The sequence below is a fragment of the Carlito syrichta genome, unplaced genomic scaffold, assembly GCF_000164805.1.
Source record: "Carlito syrichta isolate Samal-C Ts95f unplaced genomic scaffold, Tarsius_syrichta-2.0.1 Scaffold303177, whole genome shotgun sequence".
NCBI classification, from domain to species: Eukaryota; Metazoa; Chordata; class Mammalia; order Primates; family Tarsiidae; genus Carlito; species Carlito syrichta.
Window position 1 is genome coordinate 359,214 of NW_007247273.1, and position 26,961 is coordinate 386,174.

At 38.2% G+C, this 26,961-nt stretch overlaps 1 protein-coding gene across 1 annotated transcript in view; it reads left to right on the forward strand.

The window, feature by feature from the left end:
* LOC103260329 (S-adenosyl-L-methionine-dependent tRNA 4-demethylwyosine synthase) overlaps positions 1-26,961 on the forward strand; it is a 169,445-nt gene that overhangs the window by 22,480 nt on the left and 120,004 nt on the right. The window contains exons 7-9 of the mRNA XM_021712303.1: positions 2,406-2,528; positions 15,675-15,792; positions 20,394-20,446. Coding sequence (XP_021567978.1) covers positions 2,406-2,528; positions 15,675-15,792; positions 20,394-20,446 — 294 coding nt within the window. The remainder of the gene's footprint in view (positions 1-2,405; positions 2,529-15,674; positions 15,793-20,393; positions 20,447-26,961) is intronic.

A 26,961-nucleotide genomic window follows, 5' to 3' on the forward strand; every position in this document is an offset into this window, starting at 1 on the left:
TTTGAAACAAGCAACTTCTTTACTTCTTAAAAATCTGTTGCCAGGAGTGGTGGCTCAAGCCTGTAATCCCAGCACTTTGGGAAGCTGAGGCGAGAGGATTGTTCGAGACTAGTCTGGGCAACATAGTGAGACCTCGTCTCTACAATAAATCAAAAAATTAGCCAGGCGCAGTAGCACACACCTGTAGTTTCAGCTACTTGGAAGGCTGTGGTGGAAGGATCGCCGGAGCCCAGCAGGTCGAGGCTGCGGTGGCGGTGAGTGTGCCACTGCACTCCAGCCTGGGCGACGAAGTGAGACTCCTACTCAAAAAAAAAAATGTTTTAGCTGAGCTCGGTGGCTCAGCCTGTAATCCCGCGCCTTGGGAGGCTGAGGTGAGTGGATTGCCTGAGCCCGCGGGTTTGAAACCCGCCTGGGCAACTTGGTGAGACCTCATCTCTACAATAAATCAAAAAATTAGCCAGGCGTGGTAGCATGCGCCTGTAGTTCCAGCTCCTTGGAAGGCTGAGGTGGAAGGATTGCCGGAGCCCAGCGGGTTGAGGCTGTGGTGGCTGGGGTCTGGGTGACAGATTGAGACTCCAACTCAAAAAAAAAAAAAAATTTTTTTATCCTTCGATTTGGGCTTAGCAGCTCACTAGAGAAAGTGATGAAGACTGTATTTGTACCTGCTTCTGTAGCTACACTGTGCCTGTGACTGTGATTTCTTAACTTCTCTGGCCTTAATTTCCTCATCTGTGAGATGATGCTGAACATATATACATCCTAAGTAGTTAAGGCTTAAATGAGTGACTATATGGAGAGTGCTGTGTCCTGGGCACATAAGAGATACAGAACGAGTGTTTCTTCACAGTGATGTCATGTTTCCTCTACTTCTCATTTTTTCCTTTGGTAATATTCAGTCAGCATACCACATATTCATACAACAGTTTTTGTTTTTGTTTTTGAAAGTGGGATTTATTAGAAGGACAGAAAAGCTCCTACAGCCGGAGGGGACCTTAAAGAGATTGCCCCATATGACAGTTTTTAAATCATGATATTTTTATTGGTATAATGTTGGATTTGAGTAAGGGACTTCGGAACTTCTATCACCAACACAGATGATTTCAGTGCAAAAACAAAGCAGGGTGCTCCAGAATCAGAGTAGTAGCATGATGAAAATTGACCTAGGATAACAGTTGATTCCTTATTACAGCATGTCAGAGCTGGGAAGACTTTAGAGATCATCTGGGTGCAAGAGGAAGAGACCTCTCCAAGATAAACTTTGTTCTCCTTAGGTTGACATGGTGAAAAAAACCGAGTAAAGACAGAATCAGAGATTATCGCTTCTTTTTAAAGGATTTCATGCTTGAAGGCAGAAATCATAATTTCTTTTGAACAAAAGAAAACAACTAACTGGGCATGGTGGTACATGCCTGTCATTCCAGCTACTCAGGAGGCTGAGGCAGGAGAATTGCTTAAGGCCTGGAGTTGGAGGCTGCAGTAAGCTATGTTCATGCTACTGCATTCCAGCCTGGGCAGCGTAGAGAAATCTCGTCTCTGACTTGAGATGTACAAAGAGACTCCTCAGTTGTCCATGCAGGAGTTTCATTTTGCCTCCAGGGCACAGTGATGTCCAGAATGCACAAGGTGTGCTCTAATCCATTGCTAGTGAGAATGTAAACTGTTCTTTTGGAGGGCAGTTGGGCAGTTTATCTCCTTTGATGCGTAGTTCCCACTCCAGGAATGTATCCTGCCCATAAGCCACCTGGGGAAACACTGAGGCTTAGAGGCCGCCCACATCCAGTGTCCTTACATGTCTGTCCTCTTCTGCTTTCGGCCTAAGCATCAGCTGCCACAGTTCAAAAAAGGCCCTGAGGCCTGATCACCATTCCCAGCTCAGACCTCGACCTGGGAGTGTGACTACCCACTGCCATGCTCACAGCGCCCCAGTGGTGGCTGGGCCCCAGTGGGACAAGGGACAAGAGGCAGTCTTCAGGTGCAGTGGCTAGGGGCCATTTGGTCCCTGGCTTTTCCCGGCTTGCAGGGACCCGGAGCAGTTTCCCCGACCATCCACCCTGCTTCAGACTTGGGGTGCTGCCGGAGTGGCGAGGAGACTGCATCCAAGCTAGCTTTTGGGGCGAGCCAGCTCCCTGTGAGGACCCAACCCCAAGGCTACCTCAACTGTTTCCTTTTGCCTAGCATGTGCCCCTTCCCCTGAGCCCTGCTCATGTCATTGTCACATGGGAGGGCAGATGGGGTGTTAATTGTTCTCACTCTGTGAGACAGATGCCCTTCCACAGTGATTAGTATGATGCCAAAGGCGATAAGTTTTTTTTAAAACTAAAAATGTAAAGACAGTGAATTCTCAATGTGGGAGAGTGTAAACTTTGTACGTTGAACAATGTGTTTCTGAAGCATTTATCTTCTAGGAGGAAGAGGCCTGTGAGAGTACCAGTGAGGAAGAGTTTGGTTCTGAGGACCATAAGAGCCTAAATTCTGTTGTTGATGTTGAGGATCTTGGCAAAATTATGGATCGTGTGAAGAAAGGAAAGGTACTGTTATTTTGGGAAATATTGAACTTGGCTCCTGCAGTTGGTTAACATTTAGTATTCTGTATTGCTGTGTAGTCTGTCTGACCTCACAATAAGTTTCATTTTTCTAGCTTCTGTCTTGAGAATTTTATAATTTTTTTGCCATTTTGTTATGAGCTTTGTGAAAGTCTTCCTTCTCAGCCCTGTGAAAATGGGCTTCTAGGAGGATAAGCAGGAGATTTTAGGACAAGGACTGAGAAAGGGGTAGAGAGTGAGAGAGACTTTATTCAGGGCTGTATGAGGATGAACAACTGATAGGATTTGCTGTTGTTGAGATTCCAAGTGGAGCTGGTGTAAATCTGCTTCCCTGTTGTATAGACTTGAGTGGTGTTGGAGAATAGGATGGTAGCCTGGCCTGTAGGTGTTGAGATCAGCGTGGGTGGGGGCCCTAGAAAGCCAGAAAATGTTGGCCTGGGTTGCAATTGTCTCAGTGACTAGATGAAAGTAAGATTGTTTGATGTAGTAGGATTTTATGCAGATTCCAATGATCTAAAATTGAAATAATATTATATATAACATATTATGAAAATAGAGTCCCAATTTAAGTGTGAATTTTGGAAAATGAGGAGTCTGTGAACTAAAAATGTATCAACTTCACAAGCCTCAGGAAAAAAGAAATAAAGCTATTAGAAAACTTGAGAAAAATCTATGATAAAACCTACACAAATTCTAATGAAAGAATGCAGTAAGGTAGCAGGATACAGTAATGTGAAAAGTCAATAGCCTTTATATTGTCAAACAATAACCAGTGAGAATCAATAGTGAAAAAGAAGACCTCATTTACAATAGCTACATAAGAGATAAATAATTACATAGGGATAAGTTTAAAAAGAAATGGCTTAAACCTGTGTTGGAAAACTTCAAAACATTCCTGAAAGATACCAAAGTGGACTTGAGCAAATGGAAAGACATTCCCTTGTTTTAGGTAGGGTGACTCAGAATGATAAAGGTGTCAGTCCTCTTACTACATAAATCTGATGTTATCACTAAAAATTTCAATTAGTTTTCCCCCACCCCCTCACCTGGTCTGTTCATTTGGAGACATAAGCTTGTATGAATAGTTAGGAAAACCTTGGCAAAGCAGTAATGAGAAGGATTAACCCTTCCAGATATTGAAACATACTTCAAGGCATCTATAATTAAAACTGTCGTACTGATTGGCTCATGATGAGACAGAAAGACCTATGCAACAGAATAAGATCCTAAGAATAGACCCAAGAATATGTGGGAATTTCATATATGTTAAAGGTGGAATCTCAAGTCCTGGAATTTAAAAAAGGGACTTTAAAAATAACTGATACTGTGACAACATCTATTACTGTGAGTATGTATCAGAGTAGTCTCCAAATGGATCAGAAAGCTAAATTTTTTTTTTTTTTTGAGTTGGAGTCTCACTCTGTCACCCAGACTGGAGTGCAGTGGCCGCTCTCTACCACTGCAGCCTCAACCTGCTGGGCTCCGGCGATTCTTCCGCCTCAGCCTTCCAAGTAGCTGGAACTACAGGTGCGCGCTACCACGCCCGGCTAGTTTTTGACTTATTGTAGAGATGAGGTCTCGCCAAGTTGCCCAGGCAGGTCTCGAACCCGCAGCCTCAGGCAATCCACTCACCTCAGCCTCCCAAAGCGCTGGGATTACAGGCTGAGCCACCGAACCTGGCTAGAAAGCTAAATTTTGAGAAAAAAAAAGGAAATACAAATAATAGAATTCATTGCATTAGTTTACAACCTGGAAAAAGCTTTTCTACATGATTCAGAATCTAGTAGCAGTAAATGAATATTGAGCTTATGAATGATTTTAAAGAGTTTTATATGGCTGTAAGCAAAATCAAAAGACACATGATAAAGCAGGAGAAAATATTTGCCCTTATCTCTCTAACAAAAGGTTAATCTTTCTACCATACGAAGAACTCTTAGAAATTAAAAAAAAAAAACAAAACTCCAGTAGAAAAAGTTGGTAAAGCATATAGACAGTTATCAGAAAAAGCCTTATAAGGAGATTTAAACATAGGACGAGGTACTCAACTTTGCTCATAATAAGAGAAATGCAAGTGAAAACGACACTGACATACATTTCTCACCTATCAAAATAGGAAAAATTCAAAAGCTGGACAACAGCTGATGAATTAAACAGGCACTCATACTTTGTGGGTGAGAGTCCAAAAAGGTATGACCTGTGCAGAGGGGTTTTTGACAGTTTTTACCAAAATCACATATACATTTACCCATGATCCAGCAGGCCTAGTTGTATGAATTTGCCTTGAAGTTACATCTTCCCCAATGCAAAACAGCATTTGCACAAGATTATGCAGAAGCATGGTGTGTTCATACAATGGAGTATCCTTGCATTCTGTGAAAAATAATATGGTGAATCCATATGCATTAATGTGATTTCCAAGTGGTTTTGCATTTGATTTGGAGGCTGATATGAATTTAGGATTTAAAAAAGTATACTTATTGTTACATTGTAAAAGTATAGTTCAGCTGGGCTTGGTGGCTCAGCCTGTCATCCCGCGCCTTTGGGAGGTTGAGGTGAGTGGATTGCCAGGTGGGTTCGAGACCCGCCTGGGCAGCGAGACCTCATCTCTACAATAAATCAAAAAATCAGCTGAGCATAGTAGCGCTTGCCTGTAATTCCGGCTACTTGGAAGGCTGAGGCGGAAGGATTGCCGGAGCCCAGCAGGTCGAGGCTGCGGTGACTGGGAGCCGCCACTGTGCTCCAGTCTGGGCGACAGAGTGAGACTCCAACTCAAAAAAAAAAAAACAAACCAAAACAAACAAATAAAAAAAGTATAGCTTAAATATGCATGTATGTGTGTATGCACTTAAATAAACGGTATTTTCTAGCTATATTCACTGAAAGGACATTGCATGTTCTGATGCCAATTCTCTGGCACCATCTGGGTGTCCTGCAGTTCATTTTAGTTCCAACATGGGTTAGTGTCAGACTAGGGCAAAGTCCTATACAAGGCTGGCCTAACTTCAGATACCAGCAGCTTCTTTGGAAGACTTGATTAGAAGCCTTTTTTGTGTGGCTTGAGAGTGAGAGTCAACTTCTCTCTATTTGAGGGTTGAAGGGGAGCTCAAAATATCTTTTTTTTTTTTTGAGTTGGAGTCTCACTCTGTTGCCCAGTCTGGAGTGCAGTGACCGCTTCCGGCCACCGCAGCCTCTACCCGCTGGGCTCCAGCGATCTTTCCGCCTCAGCCTTCCAAGTAGCTGGAATTACAGGCATGCACTACCATGCCCGGCTGATTTTTTGATTTTATTGTAGAGATGAGGTCTCACTGCCCAGGCGGGTCTCTAACCCGCAGGCTCAGGCAATCCACTCACCTCAGCCTCCCAAAGGCGCCGGATTACAGGCTGAGCCACTGAGCCCGGCTTCAAAGTATCTTAACATTTTCCAAACAAGTGTTCAAAAGATCCCCTCTTGTTACCTCCATTCTCTTTACCTTTTATGTGTTAGATGTGGGGGAGGCATTTTTAAGGTGGTGAAACTGTCTCTCATTTATTTTGAAAATGTATAACTTTATCTGACTCTTCTTTTTGTAGTTTCCTTTAATTTAAAACCTTGTTTGCACGTTACAAGATTTCGCAGACCACAGTCCCCTATACCCGTTCTTCCTGAATCTACTTTTTATAGAAAACCACAGTTTACAGTTTGATAATATTCTTCCAGCTATTTTACTGCCTTCACAGACATACTTATATTTTGGTATAATTTTGGTTTTTGGCTACACAAATGGGATTATTTTGTCCTCCAAGGCTATAGACTGCTTTTTTTTTTTCTTTTAACATGACAGCTTTCCAGTCCTGTCATATAAATGAATTCATTTTAAGGCCATCCACAGTATGTCCCATAATTTATTTGGTTCTTGTTGATTAACATTTAGGTGTTTTCTTATTTCTGTAATAAACATTCTTGCTTATATTTTTTATGACTGGTATGATTTTATCTGAAGAATAAATTCCTAAAATTGAAATTCCTGGGCCAAACGAAGTTATATAGTTTTGTTATTTCCAAATAACTTTGTAAAATGTTGAAAAAAAATTCACTTCTGCTTATAGCATAGAAGAGATATGAGAATGTCTATTTCTGTACATTTCAGGTGTTATCAATCTTTTATATCTTGCCAATCTGAAAGGTAAAAAATAGTAACCTCATTTTTTTTTTTTTTTTTTTGAGTCGGAGTCTTGCTTTGTCGCCCAGACTGGAGCGCAGCCTTGACCTGCTGGGCTCCGGTGATCTTTCTGCCTCAGCCTTCCAAGTAGCCAGAATTACAGGCATGCGCTACCACGCCCAGCTGATTTTTTGATTTATTGTAGAGCTGAGGTCTCGCTGCCCAGGCGGGTCTTGAACCCGCGGGCTCAGGAGTAACCTCATTTTAATTTCATTTTTAACATTTGAGCGAGATTAAATGTGTTTTCATAGGTTTATTGTCCATTTGCCTTTTTTCTTCTTTGAATCTTTCTGTCTAGCTTGAGTTAAACTGTAAGGTCTGAGGGCACAGTCCCTGAGACTGCTCTCAAGTTTGACACCCACTCCAAGTTTGTTGAGTTTCTTAAAACACCCTTAGATTTGATAATTTGCTAGAAAGACTCATAGAACGCCCCGAAAGCTGTTATACTCAAGGTTATAGTTCATTGTAGGGAAAGGCTACAGAAAATCAGGTAAAGGAAGAGAATGTGCATAGGGCAAAATCTGAGGAGGTTCTGTTGTTTTCAAATGTGGTGTTCCCATTGTCCCTAGGTCATGTCCATCATTGACTTGTGACAATATGCAGATTATTGCCAACATGGAAAACTTACTTGGGCTTTGGTCTCCAGAATTCTTATTAGATTTCATTACATAGACATGATTGATGTTTTTTTTTTTTTTTTGCCTGTGTGCTTGGCTCTGCCGTGAGCACCCCCTCTTACTCCGAACTTTGGGCCGATACCTCAGGGGTTCACCATGAGGCATCTTGTAAGCTTAAACTGTCAGATATGGTCTGAGGGCCCATCATGAATAACAAAGATCCTCCTATCACTTGAGAATTTCCAAGAATTTAGAGGCTACCTTCCAGGAGCTGGGATCAAAGGCCAGACATCTTATTCTTTATTATACACGGTTGTTCATCTATTTTTATATTGGGTTGTTTGGCTTCTTTTTCAAAACTTATAATAAAAAATAAGCGCTCTGGTGAATGTAACAGTCTAAATGGTAATATCCTAGATTATTTTCTAAATTTAAAATTACTATCTTTCTCTTCTTGTAGCATTTTGTCACTTATATCTTAATATAGGTTGAGTATCCCAAATCTGAAAATCTGAAACATGGAAAACGCTCCAAAACCTGAAACTTTTTGAGCATGAACCGTGATCATGTTCAAAGCAAATGCTCATTGGAGCATTTCAGATCTCAGATTCTTCAGAGTTGGGATGCTCAACTGATAAGTATAATGCATATATTACAAAATCTGAAAAAAAAAAAAAGAAATCTGAAACACTTCTGGTCCCAAGCGTTTTAAATAAGGGATACTCAACCCATGCTTCCATATATTGGTGTTGTCTCTCATTTTTTGTAGCTTTTGTATTTTAGAAGCCAGGAATGAGGTGCAATTAAAAATGACAAGAATGTAGAGTATAGATTAACCTTCCCTAGCTTTATCTCCTTTTCTGAGGAACATGGACTACAACCTTTACCTTTCCTGGAGAGTTGCTTTGTTTGAAAGTACTTTATAATCTCAGAAACCCTGATTAGGCAGTGAAGTGAGGAGAAGTACATTTGTTTAGGCATTTTAAACTGGTTTACACATTTTTTTCAGAGTTGGTCATTTGGTTTGTTTTCAAGTTTTCTGCTGTTATGATTAGCACTAGTGTGAAAACTTTTTCACTTCTAAAGAATGCATGAATATTTTCTTAGGTTATACTTTTCCCAAATTGGTATACTGGGTCAAGTAAATTTATAATTTTATGACTGTTAATTAAAAACCTGAGTACTTTTCACTGATGAAACTGTCTTAAAATGGTACATGAAGTAGAAGATTTAGATAAATTTCTGGATTTTTCACCAGGTTAAGCTTTATTTAAAGCTTTGTATAGTGGGCAAAGAGTTTGGGAAAATTTGTGGGTGGTTTTTCTTTGCTTTTTCATCTTGTGGCCATTAGAGGGCACTGGAGAATGCACTAATGAAAATTTTGGACATCCATGTAAATTATTTTTTAAAATGAAATGATTTTGGACTTCATGAACTTTACGCAGCCAGTTTATGATGTTTCAGTTTTCTCATAAAAATCTCTCATAAAATCATCAGATCCGTGGGAAAAATACATCTTTTCTGACTTTAATATGACATGAAAATAAACCACCAGTTTTTGTTTTTTATTATTGCTGGGTTATAGCAGAGTCTTCAAATATGTTCTTTGTTTTCATTTTATATTGGATATAGGATACTAAACTTGGTGACGAAGGTTTTTACTGCTTGGCTTTTCTTTTTTGTATGTTTTTCTGGCATTTTCTTGAAGGCTGGTTCATACACAATCCTGGCCTGTTTTCCGCATGATCATCATTACATGCCTCGTCGGGTTGCCTTAGTTGCTACCGTGGAGGGGAGTGGTGTGCTCTTGTGCTTATGAGTATTGGCTCCAGAGTTGGGTCAAAATACTTGTTGTGAGACTTCTTTTTGAGTAACACTCACTAGCTTTCATGGAGTCATACTTCCTCAGCTTGTGTATCTGTGGGCAACTTATTTCACACCTCTGTGCTTCAGTTTTCTCATTTGTAATGTGGGAGAGAACAGTATCTGCAAAGTTGTTATAAAGGTTAAGAGTTAACCCATCCACATAGTGTATACTTGATAACTAGTAATATTATATAAGAAAGCATCTTCAGATGGGATAGATTTGGTCTGACTAGAATATCACCCTGGTATTCTACCTCCTTTTCTCCATACTAATGTCTAAGATGGCAATTTCAGGACTGAAGAGAATTTGAGTATTGTAGTGATTTCCAAGAACAAGAGCTCTAAAGTTTGAAACATTGGAATTTTTTTTTTGGTGTCAAAGTCTCACTCTGTCACCCAGGCTGAAATGCAGTGGCACGCTCATGGCCGCCCCAGCATCAACCTGCTGGGTTCAGGTGATCCTTCCGCCTCAGTCTTCCAAGTAGCTGGAACTACAGGTGAACACTACCACACCCAGCTAATTTTTTGATATATTGGAGAGACGAGGTCTCACCAAGTTGCCCAGGCTGGTCACGAACCCCTTGGCTCAGGCAGTCCTCTCACCTTGGCCTCTCAAAGTGCTGAGATTACAGGCTTGAGCCACTGCGCCAGGCCTGAAACATTGGAATGTTAGGGAGACAAATGCAGATGTGGGGGGAATGGGGTGTTAGGGAGCAGTGTGTTTGGGGGAAAGCTAAACATTTTGGTACACCTAGAGTTGAGTGGGGTGGGATTGTTTGAAGAGGAGACACGGAGAAGGAAGGCAGGGGCAGGATCCTCGAGGCCTTCTCATGGCCTCCAGTGGAGGTCTGAGCTTAATCCTAAGGGCAGTGGGATGTAATATGACTTGACTGAATAGGAGAATGGGTTGAGGGTGTGGGGAGAGGATAGCTTCAAAGTAGGTTCAGAGTATTAGGAGGAATCAAAGTACACATTGAATTATCTCATTCAGTCCTCACAATGCCCTGAGATATCCATACTGTTGTCTGCATTTTATCGTTTTTCAAGGTAGGCGACTGAATCTTAGAGAGGTTAAGCAGTTTGCCCATGGTCCAGTGGCTGGTTTGAGGTGGCTTCAAGCCTAGACTCCAGCCCTTTGTGTCATTCCTCTTGGCTGCCTTCCCTAGGGAAGAGTGGTTCCCAGAAGGGAAGCTCTAGCACTTAAGAGGACCAGAATCAGGGAGAGCCTGACAATTCCTAGATTGTTTATTTTCTGTTTCTCTTGTGTTGTGATTTATACATGTAAAGCCTATTTCTATTTTTTTCCTGCAGTAAATAAATGTTGCTAAAAAGTCCCCACAGCATGTTCTGGCTAAGCAAACACTCATATCAGTATCATTAGTTTTAGAAATAAATGGCAAATGCTTGATAATTACTCATCAGAGAAACATTTCAATTTAATAGCTGTATAAATTACAAAAGGATCTCAGTGTGTCCAGTTCTGATGGTAAAGTTACACTGGCACTGCAGTGGAATAACATGAAACTAGTTTCATAATTATTAAGGCTTTGAGGGTGACATTTCTTCAACCTCAGTGACATCCCTTCAACCTCAACATGCTGCCTTTAAGCCGTCTTGACTCACCTATGGCCTGTGTAGCCAGGGACACTTAACAGTGAGTTCCAAAATCATTTTCTCAGGTAGGTTATCCAAAATAGAATCACTTTGTCAGAGTAAAGCCCTTGACATGGTCAAACTGCTTTTCTTCTAGTGCAAAAGGCATCCTTAAAACCTAGTATATACGAAAAGTTTTGAGTCATGATGAAAATTGGTCTAAAAACTGAGATATGACAAGTAAATGATATTGTTATTCTTTTTATTTATTTTTTCTTCCTCCTCCCCTCTCCCTCTGATATTGTGATTCATTTATTAAAGAAATTAAAGAAATGGGAACCTGAGGGGTTAAATTGTAGCAGGAGTTATTGATAACTAATTTTATTAATGATATTAAAAACTTTTCTTTATGCATAACTAAACATGAAGAAGAGATTTTTTATTTTTTTGAGTCAGAGTTTCACTCTGTTGCCTAGGCTGGAGGGTAGTGGCATGCTCATGGTCACTGCAGCCTTGATCTGCTGGGCTCAGGCGATCCTTCCGCCTCAGCCTTCCAAGTAGCTAGCACTACAGATGTGCACCACCACACCCAGCTCATTTTTTTTTTTATTTATTGTAGAGATGAAGTCTCACCAAGTTGCCCAGGTTGGTCTTGAACCCCTGGGCTCAGACAATCCTCTTACCTCAGTCTCCCAGAGTGCTGGGATTACAGGTGTGAGCCACTGCGCCCAGCTAAGAAGTGATTTTTAATATTCAAAGTTACCAGGTCTGGAATTAGTTACTGAAAGAAGTGGGGTCTAGTATTCTGGGGCTAGAAATAGCTGTCCGATAGTTTTGAGACTGTTATTCATTTATTCAGCCAACATTTACTGATGTCCACCCTGTGCTGGCATGGCTGCAGGCTAGGCTGGTTGACTATAGAAAAATAGCCTCTAGAGAACCTGGGGATTCTATATCCAAAGTTTGCTGTATGAATTGATAAGGAAGGGAGTCACCTGACAGTAAATGAGGACCAGTAAAACAAACAATCAAAAATAATCTTTGCCAGGAGAAATGTGTGCTTGGGTAAGAAACAGCTCGCTTGTTGCAAAACACCTGTTTGGCAGTTGTCCAACTATGTGGCATTTTTTTACCTTGAAACTTCTTAGGAAATCGCTTTTTGCCTTGTTTTTATCCTAGGCAAAATGGGGGTGGTACTGTGGGATGATGGTGTGAAAATGAATGAGGTGATATTTTATGATACCTTGAAAATTAATGCCACTGTTTAACTCCCATTATTATATACGATTCATGTATCCCTGTCACTTTGTAAGGAAAATATTTCCTTATTCATTGTCATTTTCGAAAGTGCCTTAGGAAATTGGCTTACAGCTGACTTTCCTTTTTCGCATACCAGGAAATGCAATTTGGAGAGGAGACAAGTTTTCTTTCAAGGCAAGTCTCTCTCTCTCTCTCTCTCTCTCTCTCTCTCTCTCTCTCATGGGAGATGGGAAGGGGTCGAAGTAGAGGTTGGAGACAGAGAGACCATTTTGTTTGGCTACTGCAGTCATTCGTCCCTCAGGAGAGACCAAGGTTGTAGACGGGAGCAGTGGCACTGTGGATGGAGAGAAGCACAATGTTGAGACTTGAAATCCTAGGACTTTGTCGCACACTGTTAGATGGCATGTACAGGAGAGGAAGGAATCAAGCTTGACTGATTCTGGGATCTTCATCTATTTCTGCTTAGGCCATGTCACAACTATACATAAATACATAAAAATATATGGTTCTTATGTGGTTGTTACATTGTTCTGTTCTGGGCAGAGAATGAACAATGTCTGCACCTAGGAGATTAGAGTTAGAATTTGAATGGTGCTTTAAATTTTAAACTCCCTTGGGGAGTGTTATGAACCATTGCATTTCTTCCCAGAAATGAAGTTCCAGAAATGAAGTTCCTACTGCATGTGGAAGATAGGACTGAACAGCGGTAGAGGGAATGAATGGTAACTGTTTGTCCTGAGTGCTCAAGGCCTTTAATCGTAGCCCTTATGATTGAATCTGGAGTAGCAGCACTCACATTTTAGAGTAGATCATTTGTTTGGTGATGGGCCGTGGACAGTGTTTCATGGCCATTTGTTAGAGTGTATTCCTTTCATAGGAGTCAGAAGTTTATGTTTAAAACTACAAGAGGGCATCTGTGGAGACCTGGGCATAGTGGTCAGAGGCCAGTGTTATGGGTTGGGTCAAGTTTTGAATTTTCTATGGCTTTTGGGGCAAGCAAATAAACTGATGTTGTGTGGTGACAGAGGCTTTGAGGGCAAAAAGTGCCACCTTCTGTCAATTTTTACATGATAAGTGGAGGATTCACAGTAAGTTGCTGTGGAATTACTTCAGAGACTTTTAAATGCTTTCAAGGTCAAGGTTAGTTTATTTTGCTCTGCCACGGCACTTCCTTTTCAAGCATACACATTTGCTTTTAGAGGGAAAAAAAAATAACTGGAAGGCTGAGAGGAGGATTGCTTGAACCTGGGAGCTTGAGAGCAGCCTGGGCAACACAGTGAGACCCCATCTCCAAAAAAAATCCCCCCCAAAACAGCCAAATGATCTCTTCTTTTATCTAAAAATATTTTCACAAAATAATTGGAGCCTTTTTGTTTGTATAAAATGCCTAGCATTAAAGTAATTACTTTTATAATAGATGAGAACAAATGGTGGATGTTTGTTTATAAATTTTTCAATTCATTTGGAAATATGTTGTCAAGAGCTATATTAATGGAAGCAAGTTTGTTCATTAGCTTTGCATTTTGATTATATTTAGTGATTTGGAATGCTGACTTTTAGGACAGATAGAACTTAACGTGGGTTTACTTTTCTCCTTTGGTACATTTGACTCTTTTCACTGACTTCTTATTTCAGTCAGTGTCCCTGAAGTAGTAGAGAAAGTAGACGAATTTTTATTTGGCTGGCTTACTTTGTTATGTGTTTCACCTTTTAATCTTGCTTCACATTTTGTGTCTAGAGAATTTTGAATATTTACAAAACTAGACTGAGTGACGTAGTGAACCCTTAGTGCCTTTTGCCTGGCTTCATCAACCAGCAACCCGTGGGTCATTCTCCCTCAGGTGTCCTTCATGTATCCCCTTCTGTTTTCATCTGAAGCAGTTTTCAGACATTGTATCATCTGTGAGGTATTCTTATTTTCAGGTAGAAAGGGTATTACAGTGAGTTGACTCTCTGAATCACCAGGGGCAGGATGGCTGGACATTCAAAATGGACAGGCACTAAGGGTCTGGGACTTGGTGATGAGGCCATTGCTAAGGTATTTTTAATTTCTACAGCTCTTTGTAAGATTTGATAAGTGTCTCCTCTACAGTGTGACACAGACTTTGGGTGTTGTCTCTGAAATTATTATTTGGCACTCTGCTATCTTTCAAAAAACATATGGAGATAACTTCAAATGTATACATATATACAAGGGGGTACCCCAAACAACCCAGAATTTATTTATAAAAAATGGTGTATTTATTCTTACATATTTGAGCTTTAGTCACTGTCAAAGTACTCTTCCTTTGATGCAATACACCTATCCAGATGCTTTTTCCACTGCTGAAAACAGTTTTTGAACTCGTCCGTTTTGATGTCTTCTACTGTTTTTTGTTTCACCTCTTCCATATTGGCTAAACGTTTCCCTTGGAGGACTTTTTTCGAAAAAAAATTCAGAGAAACAGGAAAAAGTTGTTTGGGGCGTGATTGGGCGAATAGGAAGGGTAGGGCATGGGGGGCATGCCAGTTTTGGCCAAAACTGCTGAACACTCAGCACAGTGTGGGCAGGTTGTTTGTATAAATCACCCATCATGAAATGGGCAAACATGTTGAGAGACTCTCCAGAAAAAAATTAACCGAAGCTGAATGTAGCCTCTCAAAACAACGCTAGCTGGTACAGTAATGCTGATAGGTTCCTAGAACACTTACCTAGTGGGAGAAACCTGTACTGCTAGGGGCCTGTCCGCCAAAAATTAATTCCGGATTTTTGGAGTCCCCCTTATAAAAGGATTTTCAAAAAAAGGAAGAAATCAGTGGGAAGAGTGAATGAGGGTCATCTTGAAGTATGAAACCAACTATAGTAAATACAGGAAAAAGCATGATACAAGGTTTTGTGATAATGATCAAAGGTATACTGCTGAATTTTCTAGTGGCCAAAGTTAGCATAAAACACAATCAGTGTTATATTATCCTCTTGCTTTCTTAAGCATATCTTTTTCTATCACTGACAAGAAATTTCCCTCACGAGATCTTCTAGAAGGGGCCATTTGGGGCAGCTGTTGTTGGTAGTGGTATAACTTGGTCTCTGAGCTGATGCCTCTCAGGGCAGCTCAGAGCACTTTTTTCATGTTTTTGGGATTTGCAGATATAATACCAGCAGTAGTTGTAATTTATTGAACACTTATTATGGATTAGGCATTGTGTCAGGTGATTTTGTTTTACTTAATCTTAAATATATTTCTGCTCCATAGATAATGTTTTTCTCCCTTTTCAGGTGAAGACGTTGAGATTTAGGGAAAATAAGTAACTTGCAAAAACTAGGCAGCCGTCTGTATTCAGATTGCTGAAAGTGTTTAATACCTAGATAAGTGCACTGTTGATTTGTGTTTTTTGGTGTATGTATTTGTCTATATGGTTACTTGAAAAAAAAAAGAATCCTGACATATCTTCAGATCACTGTCTAATTGGTAATGTGATCACTGTGGAGAGGACAGGGTTGCGGGCCATAGTTCACAATGGACCTTTTTGTTGACTCTAGGTGTTCATGATTGTTGTAATGTCATTTTCCTTGCATGTTGCCAATTCTGGATTTCATTCTTTTTGTTTTAATGCAGAGAGAAAAGGAACAGCAGGAAGATAACACTGGTTTGTTCAGGAACTCAGGGAGAAATGAAGATGGTGAAAGAAGAGCTATGATAACTCCTGCTCTCCGAGAAGCCCTTACTAAACAAGGTGAAAATCCTTGAGAATTATTGTTATATTGTTACACTCTTAGCTATTCTAATTTAATATCTAAGAGAGGAGGTATAAAGTCAGGATTACCAAGGGGAAAGATGATAATGAAGTCTTTCTCTACAATGAAGTCTCTCTCTAGTTAGTTCAGCAGCTGTGTTGCAGTGGCAGATGTAACTGTCTAAGGATTCATCCTCTCATTTCTGTGGGTCACTTGTGTTGGCTCCTGGACCAGCAAATTTTCCTTTTCGCTTAACTTATTGGGATACATTACTCAGTGTGGCTCAAGCATGTGGACAGAAAATGTCTATTAGTGACTTCTTTACAAATCACGGTTTATTAAGGAAAGACGATTAAATGCAGAAAAAACTTATATGATGCTGGATTAATTAGAAGTATTTTGTGTAGAAGTGTTATACCTGAATTTTATAGTTGTACCTTATTAAAGAGGCTACAGTTGAATAAATGAATGATAATAATAGTTTCCTATAAAAGACAGAGTAGTGAACGAGGCGTCAGTAGAATGACCACCTTTCCTCCCTTTTCCTCCCCCTACCCCGTCTATATTTTTGGAAAACCTTTCATGAGACAGTTCCTACAATGCAGAGGAACATAGGGTCCAGTATCTCCTTCGGGGAACCATCAGTCTGGTAGAGGGAACACACAAATAGACTATATTAAAGCAATTTCGTTATAGATTTAAATGTATCATCTTGCAATTTGTTTTCCACTTATCGCGTCTGTTTTTGGATTTACTTTTTCCTGTTTTTCCGTCTTCTTCTAGATTAATTGACTTTTTAAATAACTCTGTATCTTCATTGACCTATTAGCTTTAACACTTTTGTTATTTAGTGGTTGCTTGAAGTTTTATAATATCATAGTATATCTTTGAGTGCTATTATGCCACTTCACGTATAGTAGAGCCTTACAATAGTATACTTTTATTTTTCCCTTCTTAACCTTTATGCAATTATATTTTACTTTTATATGTTAACAAAGCTTACGTTGTTATTATTTTTGTTTAAATAATCAATTACTATTAAAGATTTGCATAATTAGAAAGACTCTTACGTATTTACTCATGTAGTTACTACATTTTATGTCCTTAAGTCCTTTGTATAAATCTGTGTTCCATCTGCTATCCTTTTCCTTCTGCCTGAAGGACTTCTTTTTAACATTTCTTGTAGTATTTGTTGGTTGGTGATTAATTCTTTCAGCTTTTGTATATGACTTTATTTTGCCTCCATTTTTGAAGAACATTATTTGCTGTGTATAGAATTGTAGGTTGGCATCACTTTTCTTTCAGCACATTAAAAGATGTTGCTCTACTCACTGTTCTGCTCGCATTGCTTCTGATAGTCAGTCATCCTTTTATATATATATATATATATATATATATATATATATATATATATATATATACATAGCCACACACATGTTTATGAGTATGTATACAAAAATACACAGCACCTAGTAAGGTAAATTAGGTCTGGTATTCAATTAAAGATTACCCAGCGTGCAAAAATGTAGAAAAACATGACCAATGAGGAAAATAATCTATCAATCAAAGCTGACCCAGTAATAATACAGACATTAGCTGATAAGGTTATTAAAAAGGCTGGGCAAAGCTGCTGGGCTCAGGCGATCCTTCTGCCTCAGCCATCCAAGTAGCCACGACTACAGGTGTGCGCTATCACACCTGGCTAAATTTGATTTGCTGTAGACACAAGGTCTTGCCAAGTGCTGGCACTATAGGTTAAGCCACTGAACCCGGCAGGGTATTTTTTTTTTTTTGAGTTGGAGTCTCACTCTGTCGCCCAGACTGGAGTGCAGTGGCCACTCCCGGCCACTGCAGCCTCGACCTGCTGGGCTCCAGCAATCCTTCTGCCTCAGCCTTCCAAGTAACTGGAACTATAGGCATGCGCTACCACGCCCAGCTAATTTTTTGATTTATTGTAGAGATGAGGTCTTGCCTGCCCAGGCGGGTCTCGAACCCTCAGACTCAGGCAATTCACTCACCTCAGCCTCCCAAAGGCGCAGGATTACAGGCTGAGCCACCGAGCCCAGCTAGGGTATATTTTTTTAATAACTTTTTTTTTGAGTCAAGGTCTCACTCTGTTGCCCAGGCTGGAAGTGTAGTGGCATGATCACGGCTCACTGCAACCTCAACCTCCTGGGCTCAGACAATCCTCCAGCCTCAGCCTCCCTAGTAGCTGGGGCTCCAGGTGTGTGTCACCACACCCAGATAATTTTTTGTGGAGTCAGAATTTCACTATGTTGTCTAGGCTGGTCTTGAACTCCTGGGCTCAAGCAATTCTCCCACATTGGCCTCCCAAAGTGCTGGAAGTACAGGTGTGAGCAGCGTTGCCCAACCTTTTTAAATAACTTTATCAGCTAATATCTGTATTATTACTGGGTCAGCTTTGATTGATGGAATATTTTCCTCATTGGTTGTGTTTTCCTACATTTTTGCATGCTGGGTAATCTTTAATTGAATACCAGACCTAATTTTACCTTACTAGGTGCTGTATATTTTTGTATATATACTCATAAACATTTTTGGGTTTTTTTCTGGGACAAAGATAAGTTACTTGGAAATAGTTGGAACTTGGAGTCTTACTTTTATGACTTGTTAGATGAGACCAGAGCCAGGTAAAGATAGATTAAATTATTCCTCACTATTGAGGTGAAAGACTTATGTGCACTCTACTCAATTCCTTTTGCAGCTCGAGGTTTCCAGTCTGTTAGGCACAGGTATAATTGTAAGCTTGCTATGAGCATCAGGCATACCTCTGATTCTTTCATATGATTCTTTCCCTTGGCTAGTTTTTCTCCATAATTTATGCACTAATCAGTACTCAGGCAAATACTTGTTAGACATTCTCTATAGACTCTTGGTTCCCTCTCTCTGTGCCTTTCCTCTCTCTGGTATTCAATCCTGCAAACTGTAGCCACCTTTGTCTTCCCAGGCTCAGCTCCATCTTCTCAACTCAGGGAATCTGTTGGACTTTGCTTAGGTTGCCTGTCTTTGCTACATGGCCTTAAAATTTTCTCAACAGTAAGCTGGGGTAGTGTCAGAGCTCACCTTATTTGCTTCCCATCTCTTTGGGATCACTGTCTTTTGATGCCTGATGTTTCATGCTCTGAATAATGTCATTTCATATATTTTGTCCATTTTTTGATATTTTAGGTAGTATAGTAAATCCTCTCTGTTACTCCATCTTGGCTAGAATCAGAATTCTGCACTGTGATTTTTAGCAACTGCATACTGTTGGCTTATCTTTGGGATATAGTCAACTACAGGTCTCTCCATCTTGTAATGTACAGTTTTTTCATACCTGAGTGTAAAATTATATAGAAACCAGGAACCTATATATGTTGGGAGAGAAAGATATAAATATTTGTATAACAAAACATGATTTCTATGATAGTGGTCTGAACAACATACAACATAAACATAATATAAGAATCCAAGAGAAGAACTAGGATTTTCTCTGGGAATCTTTTATATCCTTATTCTTTATCAGAGATTAGTAATTCAGTTGAACTCAGTTCCATCTTCAAGTAGATAAGCAGTGCTTTGTTTATTTATATGCAAGATGTTTACATAAATGTGGAAGAGGGTAAAAGATAAAGCCCTGTAAATGTTACCACTAGAGACTTGTAATCCAAATTGACATTGTTCTAATAATTGTCACACTGTGAATATGGATGTTTAACCAGCCACTGATCCACTTATGCCATCATCCAGACTGTATTTCTCCATTTGCCTCATTTGCCTGCAAGAGGCTTTTTGTGCAAGAGACTCATGATAATTGTGGCTCATTGATTGAAGCCTCATGAGAAACTTCATTGAATGCTTTTTGAAATCAGAATGTTCTACTGTTTGCTTTGCTAGTTTGTTTCAAAAAGAAATGAGATTACTTTGGCATAGCTTTTCCCTTGCTTTTCATGTCTTATATGGTGCAGAAAATTTAAATGACAGGTTGTGGAGTGGTACTGAGAACTCATATTAGGTTATAATTCCTAGAATTTAATTTTTCCCCTTTTTGGGTCAACATTTCTTCGTTTTAATCTCCTTTTGCCCATCTGATTCTTTATCTTTTTTCAAAAATTACTGATGATAGTTCCCCAGACATTCATTTGAAATATGTTGTTACTTTTGCTTTATGGCCCAAGATATGGTTCATTTTTATAAATGTTCCACTGGTCCTTGAAAATAATGTGTATTCTGTAGTTGTTGATTGCGGTACTGTCTATGTGTTCTTGGTCAGGTTTATTTATTATGTTGCTCAGATCATTTAGAGTTTTCCTGAGTTTTTCCTATGAGATCTGTTGGATTCTGAGAGGTTAAAATTTGCCCATATGATTTTGAATTAATTTATTGTTTCCTTTTATATTTTGAGTCAATGTTATTAGATGCATATATTTCATAAATTGTTTTCTCATTGTGTTGAATTCAACCTTCAATGTTTTCCACTAGGTGGTTGTTGACTGTTATACTTTAAGCAAAGAAAAGTGATTTTCCTAAATTTTCATATCACCTTTTAATATGAGACTTTGGATCAGTTCATTTTTGTGTTTCCTGCTCTTTCATTCAGGTTATCAGTTGATTGGGAGCCACTCTGGAGTGAAGCTGTGCAGGTGGACAAAGGTATTATTTGTTTTTATTCAGATGTTATTTCTATTATATGCAGTTTTTATATGGATTTTACATAGTTAATACATTTACCATTTTAAGGTACAGTCTACTTTTAATAAAATGCATTGATTTTTTAAATGATTTTTAAAATGTGTTCAGCTAATTCTGAAGGATGTAGAACCCATATTCACCAACCCCAATTAAGATATAAGCTAGTTTCTTCACCCCAATGGATTTACTTTTGCCCATTTCTAGTCCTTCCCCTAGCAAATTATTGTTATAATTGCTACCATTATTTAATTTTGCCTCTCTAGAATTTTATATGAATGGACTCATATAATGTACAGTCTTTTGTAAGTGACTTCTTAAACTCAACATAATATTTCTGAGATGCATCTATGTTGTATCATGTATCAGTAATTCATTCACTTTTATTGCCCAGTAGCATTGTGTTATATGGTCATACCAGTTTGATCTATTCATAGACATTTGGTCTGTTTTTAGTTTTTTGCTAGCTAGTATGAATAAAACTACTATGAACATTCTTTCACAAGACTTTTTGTGAATGTATATGATTTCAGTTTCCTTGGGTAAATACATAAAGTGGAATTGTGGGGTCATAGGGCAGGTATATATTTAACATTGTAAGAAACTCAAATTGTTTTCAATGTGGTTGTACTATTTTATACTTGTATTAGCTATATATGAAAGTTCTATTTGCCACACATTGTCACCATCATGTGGTATTTATTATCTTAATTTTAGGCACTTTAATGGGTGTGAAGTGGTATCTCATTGTGGTTTTCATTTACATTTTGCTGGTGATTGTTTAATAAGAGCATCTTTTTATGTGCATATGGGCAGTTCATAATTAGGAAATGTCTGTTTCATCTTTTGTCCAAATTGAATTGTTTGGCTTTATACTATTGGTTTCTAGAAGTTTAAAAATATATTATATGAATATATATGTATTATATATTATTTATGATATATAAATACACACACACATATGAATCTTTTGTCAGATGTGCTTTGTGACTATTTCTTTAGTCTGTGGCTTCCCTTTTTATTTCCATAATGGTATTTTTTGAAAATTTTAATTTGTATATAGTCCAGTATGTCATTTTTTTTATAGTTAGTGCTTTTTGTATTTTAAGAAATCTTTGCCAAGCCCATATTCTGAATTTTCTGCTAGAAGCATCAAATGTAGTTTTAACTTTTAAGTTTAGGTCGGTGATTCATGTTGAATTATTTTTTATGAATGGTGTGAATTAAGGGTCAAGGTTCATCTCATCTCCCCTAGTATGGATATCCAGTTGTTTTGGCACCATCTGTTGATGTCTTTTGCCAATCTAAATAGCAAACAGAGAGAGGTTCTCTAAAAGAAAATGATATATGAGAATATTTGGAATGGAGCACTGCAATGGAAATGCACTTGCCACAGTAAACTCTGCATATTCAGTGTGGTAAGGGAAGAAAACAGCTTTTAAAGGAAAAAATGAGGGGAATTACGTATTTGTTTTAAAGTAATAATATCCTTAGCTACAAAGATCCATAAAGTAGGTGATGCCAGTACAAGGTTAGACAGACAGCTGCTGGGCTGAGAAGTTTTTGCAGGTAAGTATTTTTTTTTAATAAGGTTGTGGTTTTGTAGAATATTTTTCATTATCAGACATAGGAGTGTGAGAACCCTCTCTTCATGGCCTTTTGCACCTCTGTTTGTCAGGATTTTCGTAGCACCATTAAGAAAGTGACTCCATTTTGATTTTGACAACTTTCTCATTTCTCTCTTTTGAACGAGATCTTTCTCCAAAAGGACCACTGGTCAATCATCCTGTAGTTAAGTTTCAATGTTGCTTGGTACCTAAATGGATTTATCCTAGTTGCTGGTCTTGTCCCACGTTGAAGGTAGTGGTTGGTGTCCAGGAGCCAGTGTTAATTCCCTTTTGGAGAGCTTGAAGAGAGCAGATCTCAGACTTGAGCCTACCTGGCGTCTATTATTAAGTTCAATTTTGTCCTGTAATTTTTTGTTATCATGTCAAAGTGCTGGGACAGCATTATTTTGTTAGGAGTTGTACTTCTACAAAAATTTACAGGTAAGAGATACAAAGTTTAAAAAGACAAAATATAAAGTAAACTGTATAATAAATGATAATCTCAGTTTGCCTAATAGTTTTGAGTCATGAACCTATGCTTAAAGACAACCAATTGAATAAATCGAATGACCTTGGGGAATTAGGTAAGACCTGTTAAAACCTTGTGACCTATTTTCTTATTATGTGTATATGGGTCTCAACTTCCCCAAAGAAATTTATCCAGGTAGAGCATGTAGTATTAGAAGATGCACTGACATTTTCTTATGTAAGCAATGGACACTAGAGGACTACGTAGGTCAGGTTTTTTGAAGTTAGCAACAGAAGCTATTGGCTCTGAAATTTTAATTATACCATTATCCTTACAAGTTAAAAAGATAGCATTAAGGAGGGTAAAAGTCTTTAGATTGAGAGTCTTGTTCTAATCTCTTGGGAAAAGCTGTTTACAGTATGAAAACATCAACTTTTCCTCCTGGTTTGTAGTTTGAATATCTTTGGTCATGACATTGGTCATGACATTTTTGTGTTGTCCATATATCAGGCACAAAGCTTGTTCCTTAAAATTTATCTAGTTTCAGTTTATAGGGCTTTAGGAATAGAAACGCTTTTGTTTTAAGTTGGTGAGTTATAGCCAAATATTGGAGGAACTTAGGATAATTCAGGATCTCTTCCAGTCTACAAGGAGATAAACAAGAACTTGAAAATAATGCACAGGGCTGCAATTTAGTAACAGATGTATTACAGTTTTTCTTTAGAAATATAACTTTTTCTCTAGATTGATCACATAGGAGTTTCAGATTTAAAAACCTCTTGTGGCTAGGAAGCCCTACCAGGGCAGACTTAAGAGTTTATTTAGTCTTAAGTTTCTTGGTCCTGCCAGGAAATGACAGTTTTTACTGACTCACTGTAAGGTTAGGAACTCTGGATCCAGGCATTTTATGTACGTTATGAAATAAGACATTTTAGTCAAACCCTTGGTAATATAGCCCATGTTTCCAATAATATCCTGCTTATAAATAGCAGAATTTTATTGAAATTATGTAAACAAAAATAAGAATATTCACATGGTTTTTGAATTTTGGAAGAATCAAGTACCGAGACAAAGCAAATGATTCCATCTTTGTTCACAAAAATATACTTTATCAAGCTATTATAAACGATAGATAGCTTATGAGAAAAAAAATTCCTTAAAATCTGTAAAACAAAACATCTAAGTAAAGAGCCAAAAATGAAAACTCATGAAAACATTATCTTCATCAATTATTTAATCTCATGTAATTGATTTCTTGTTTTGCTTGATCTTGATTGGCAGTTTTATGAATCAGATGTGCTACCATTGTATTATGAGTTCACCATTAGCAGTTTTATGAACCTATTAGTTTCTTTCTTAGAGTTCTGAAAAATTTTACTCAGTTCATAGATCTTAAAATCATCAGACATATATGTTCAAGAGTACTAATTAGAGTTTTTTTCCATGAAAACCAGTTTTGGGCTGTAGTTGATTGCAGATATTTTTAGAGAAGACTTCAGAACAGTAAATGTGCATGACAAAAAAACTTAGAATTGCCATAGTTAAGATCTGATGAAAGTTCTCAAGGAATTTAGTTATTACTATTATGTGCAGCATTTTAAGATAACCACCTGAATCATGACAACGAACAGCATCACGTTAGGATCACCAGACTTTTGTAAATTTCATATAATCTTTAGGATAGTCACATTACTAATATAATCATACAGCTGTAACTTTAGAAAAGATTTAATATAACAATCAAAATTATAACTAGTAACATATGGATTTTTATATATTTATATAATTTTTAGCACATTTATATTAATAACATACCCATAAATATAACTAAAAGAAGATTTAATGTGACTTATCATTTGACAGTGCTTCTATACAATTTTCCAAATAAGTCTAGTCACTTAATATCACTACAAAGATGCAACATACATTCTTTGAGGCTTTCCAGGGACCTGTTGGAAAATCTCAAACTTAATTTTATGTCAAAAACACTGAAGGATTTTGATCCTGGGGAAACCTGCTGAAGATGTCAAAAGGTTCAAAACACTTGATCAAAACAGAATCATAAATATTATTAAAATAATAGTTGTTCATTTAGTCAGAGTGATAATCAAAAGACTTCAGAAGCAATGCAAAAACTACATGGGTGTAAAATCCTTAACCCTTTTAACGTTCAGTTTTTCTCAAGTAATCAAAAGCCAGTTGGGTGCAGTGGATCACACTTATAATCCCAGCACGTTGGGAGGCTGAGGCAAGAGGATTGCCTGAGCTCGGGTGTGAGACCAACTTGGGCAACTTGGTGAGACCTGGTCTCTACAGTAAAAAAAAAAAAAAATTAGCTGGGCATGGTGGCATGTGCTTGTAATTCCATCTACTCAGAAGACTGAGGCAGAAGGATCACCTGAGCCCAACAGATCGGGGCTGCAGTGGCCATGAGCATGCCACTGCACTCTAACCTGGCGTCAGATCCATCACAAAACAAAACAAAATAAAACAAACCCCTAATGAAGACAGCATAGCAGATTATCTTGATTGATTTATTTATTTTTAAGATCTGTTACCAAAAAAGTAAAGAAAAATGTTTTGTGCTGTGATTGCTTTTTCTTATGGGAACCCAGTTTAGATAACCTGGAAGTCAATTCTGATGAAAAGGGTAATTTAATTTAATCAGATACAGGAAAAGTGTATCCAGGGCACACTATGTTATAGAGTAATATAAATAAGAAAGCTAGTACCTGAGCTGGGGAATACATGGTATTCCACGTATTCTTCTAAAAGCATGGTAAATTTCCTTGTTACGTGGAAAAGTTGAGACATATCAAGAAAAGCCAAGAGTATAGAATTAAATTATGCCGGAGGAAAACATTGCTTTTCTAGGTCTTTAAGATAAACATTTTAGTGGCAGGCCCTAATAGTAGAGTTAGAACCAGTTACAGGAATTGAAAAAAAGTTACAGGAATTGAAAAAAAGGTTGAAGGAGAGAGTTATCACCCCAGCCAAGCCACCCATATTTTTTTTCCAGGGAGAGAAATAACAGAGGGCAATGATGTATGACCTACAAATCATGAGGTGTACAGCAAAAGTAGAACTTCTGAGAAATACATTTCAAAAAAAAATTTTGTATCAAGAAATAAGATTGCCATTCTGAATGAAAAAGACAGCATCTCCAATCTAAAACTAAGAAAATTAATTAGATCTCAAGAAGAAATAGAAATAGTTTAGAAGATGACTGATAAGGAAACAGATTTCAGAATTAAAAATAAAACCTGCAGTTTTACTAAGAGCATATCAATAACTTAAGTAAACTTGTTATTCTGACATAGGGAACCACATTTTTTTTAGTTTTATGTTAGTGGATTTTTAACATCAAAGCTCAGTCTTTACAAAGACTATTGTAAATAATTCCTTTTAACTATAGCCAGATTAATCACATGCAATTTTTAAAAATAAATTCTCTTTTCATGTACCTTATCATGACTTTACTTAGTCTATTGATGAGATATGTGGGCTTTCTGCTTTGTCTTATACTTCCTCCTTCTTTCTTTATTTTTTATTTTTTTGAATTGGAGTCTCACTCTGTTGCCCAGGCTGGAGTGCAGTGGCATGCTCAAGACAACGCAGCCTCCACCTGCTGGGCTCAGGCGGTCCTTCTGCCTCAACCTTCCAAGTAGCTGGAACTACAGGCGTGTGCTACCACGCCCACCAAATTTTTTTGATTTATTATAGAGACAAGGTTTCACCAAGTTGTCCCGGCTGGCCTCGAACCTGTGGGCTCAGGCAGTCCTCTCGCCTCAGCCTCCCAAGGTGCTGGGATTACAGGCTTGAGCCACCGCGCCCAGCCCTTCCTTCTTCTTAAATAACTAGTCATTTTATTTTGGAACAAAAATATCATGAAAGATTCTTTTTCATAGAAAGTTGTTCTTTTTAGCCTTCCTTACAAAGAATACTTCTTCATGTCCATAACTTACTTACATCTCTCTTTCCTTTTCTATCTTGTTTCTATTTACTTCTATCCCTATTTTGAAACAGCCTTTAAATAACTTCTGAATTACACAAATTATTTTTTTCTCAATAAAGAACACATTTTTATGCCTTTCTTATAATTTTTTCTTATTAAAAACATATCTTACATGTTTGGGACACATTTTATATATAGAATTATGTGTGTGTGTGTTTGTGTGTATATATATTATAATTTTTAACTCTTAGTAACCTTAAATTTCAGTGGAAAACCTAGAAAGCACAATCTTGATTGTCTGTTACCAGTATTTTTTTTTTTGAGTTGGAGTCTCACTCGGTCACGCAGACTGGAGTGCAGTGGCCGCTTCCAGCCACCGCAGCCTCGACCTGCTGGGCTCCGGTGATCCTTCCGCCTCAGCCTTCCAAGTAGCCGGAATTACAGGCAT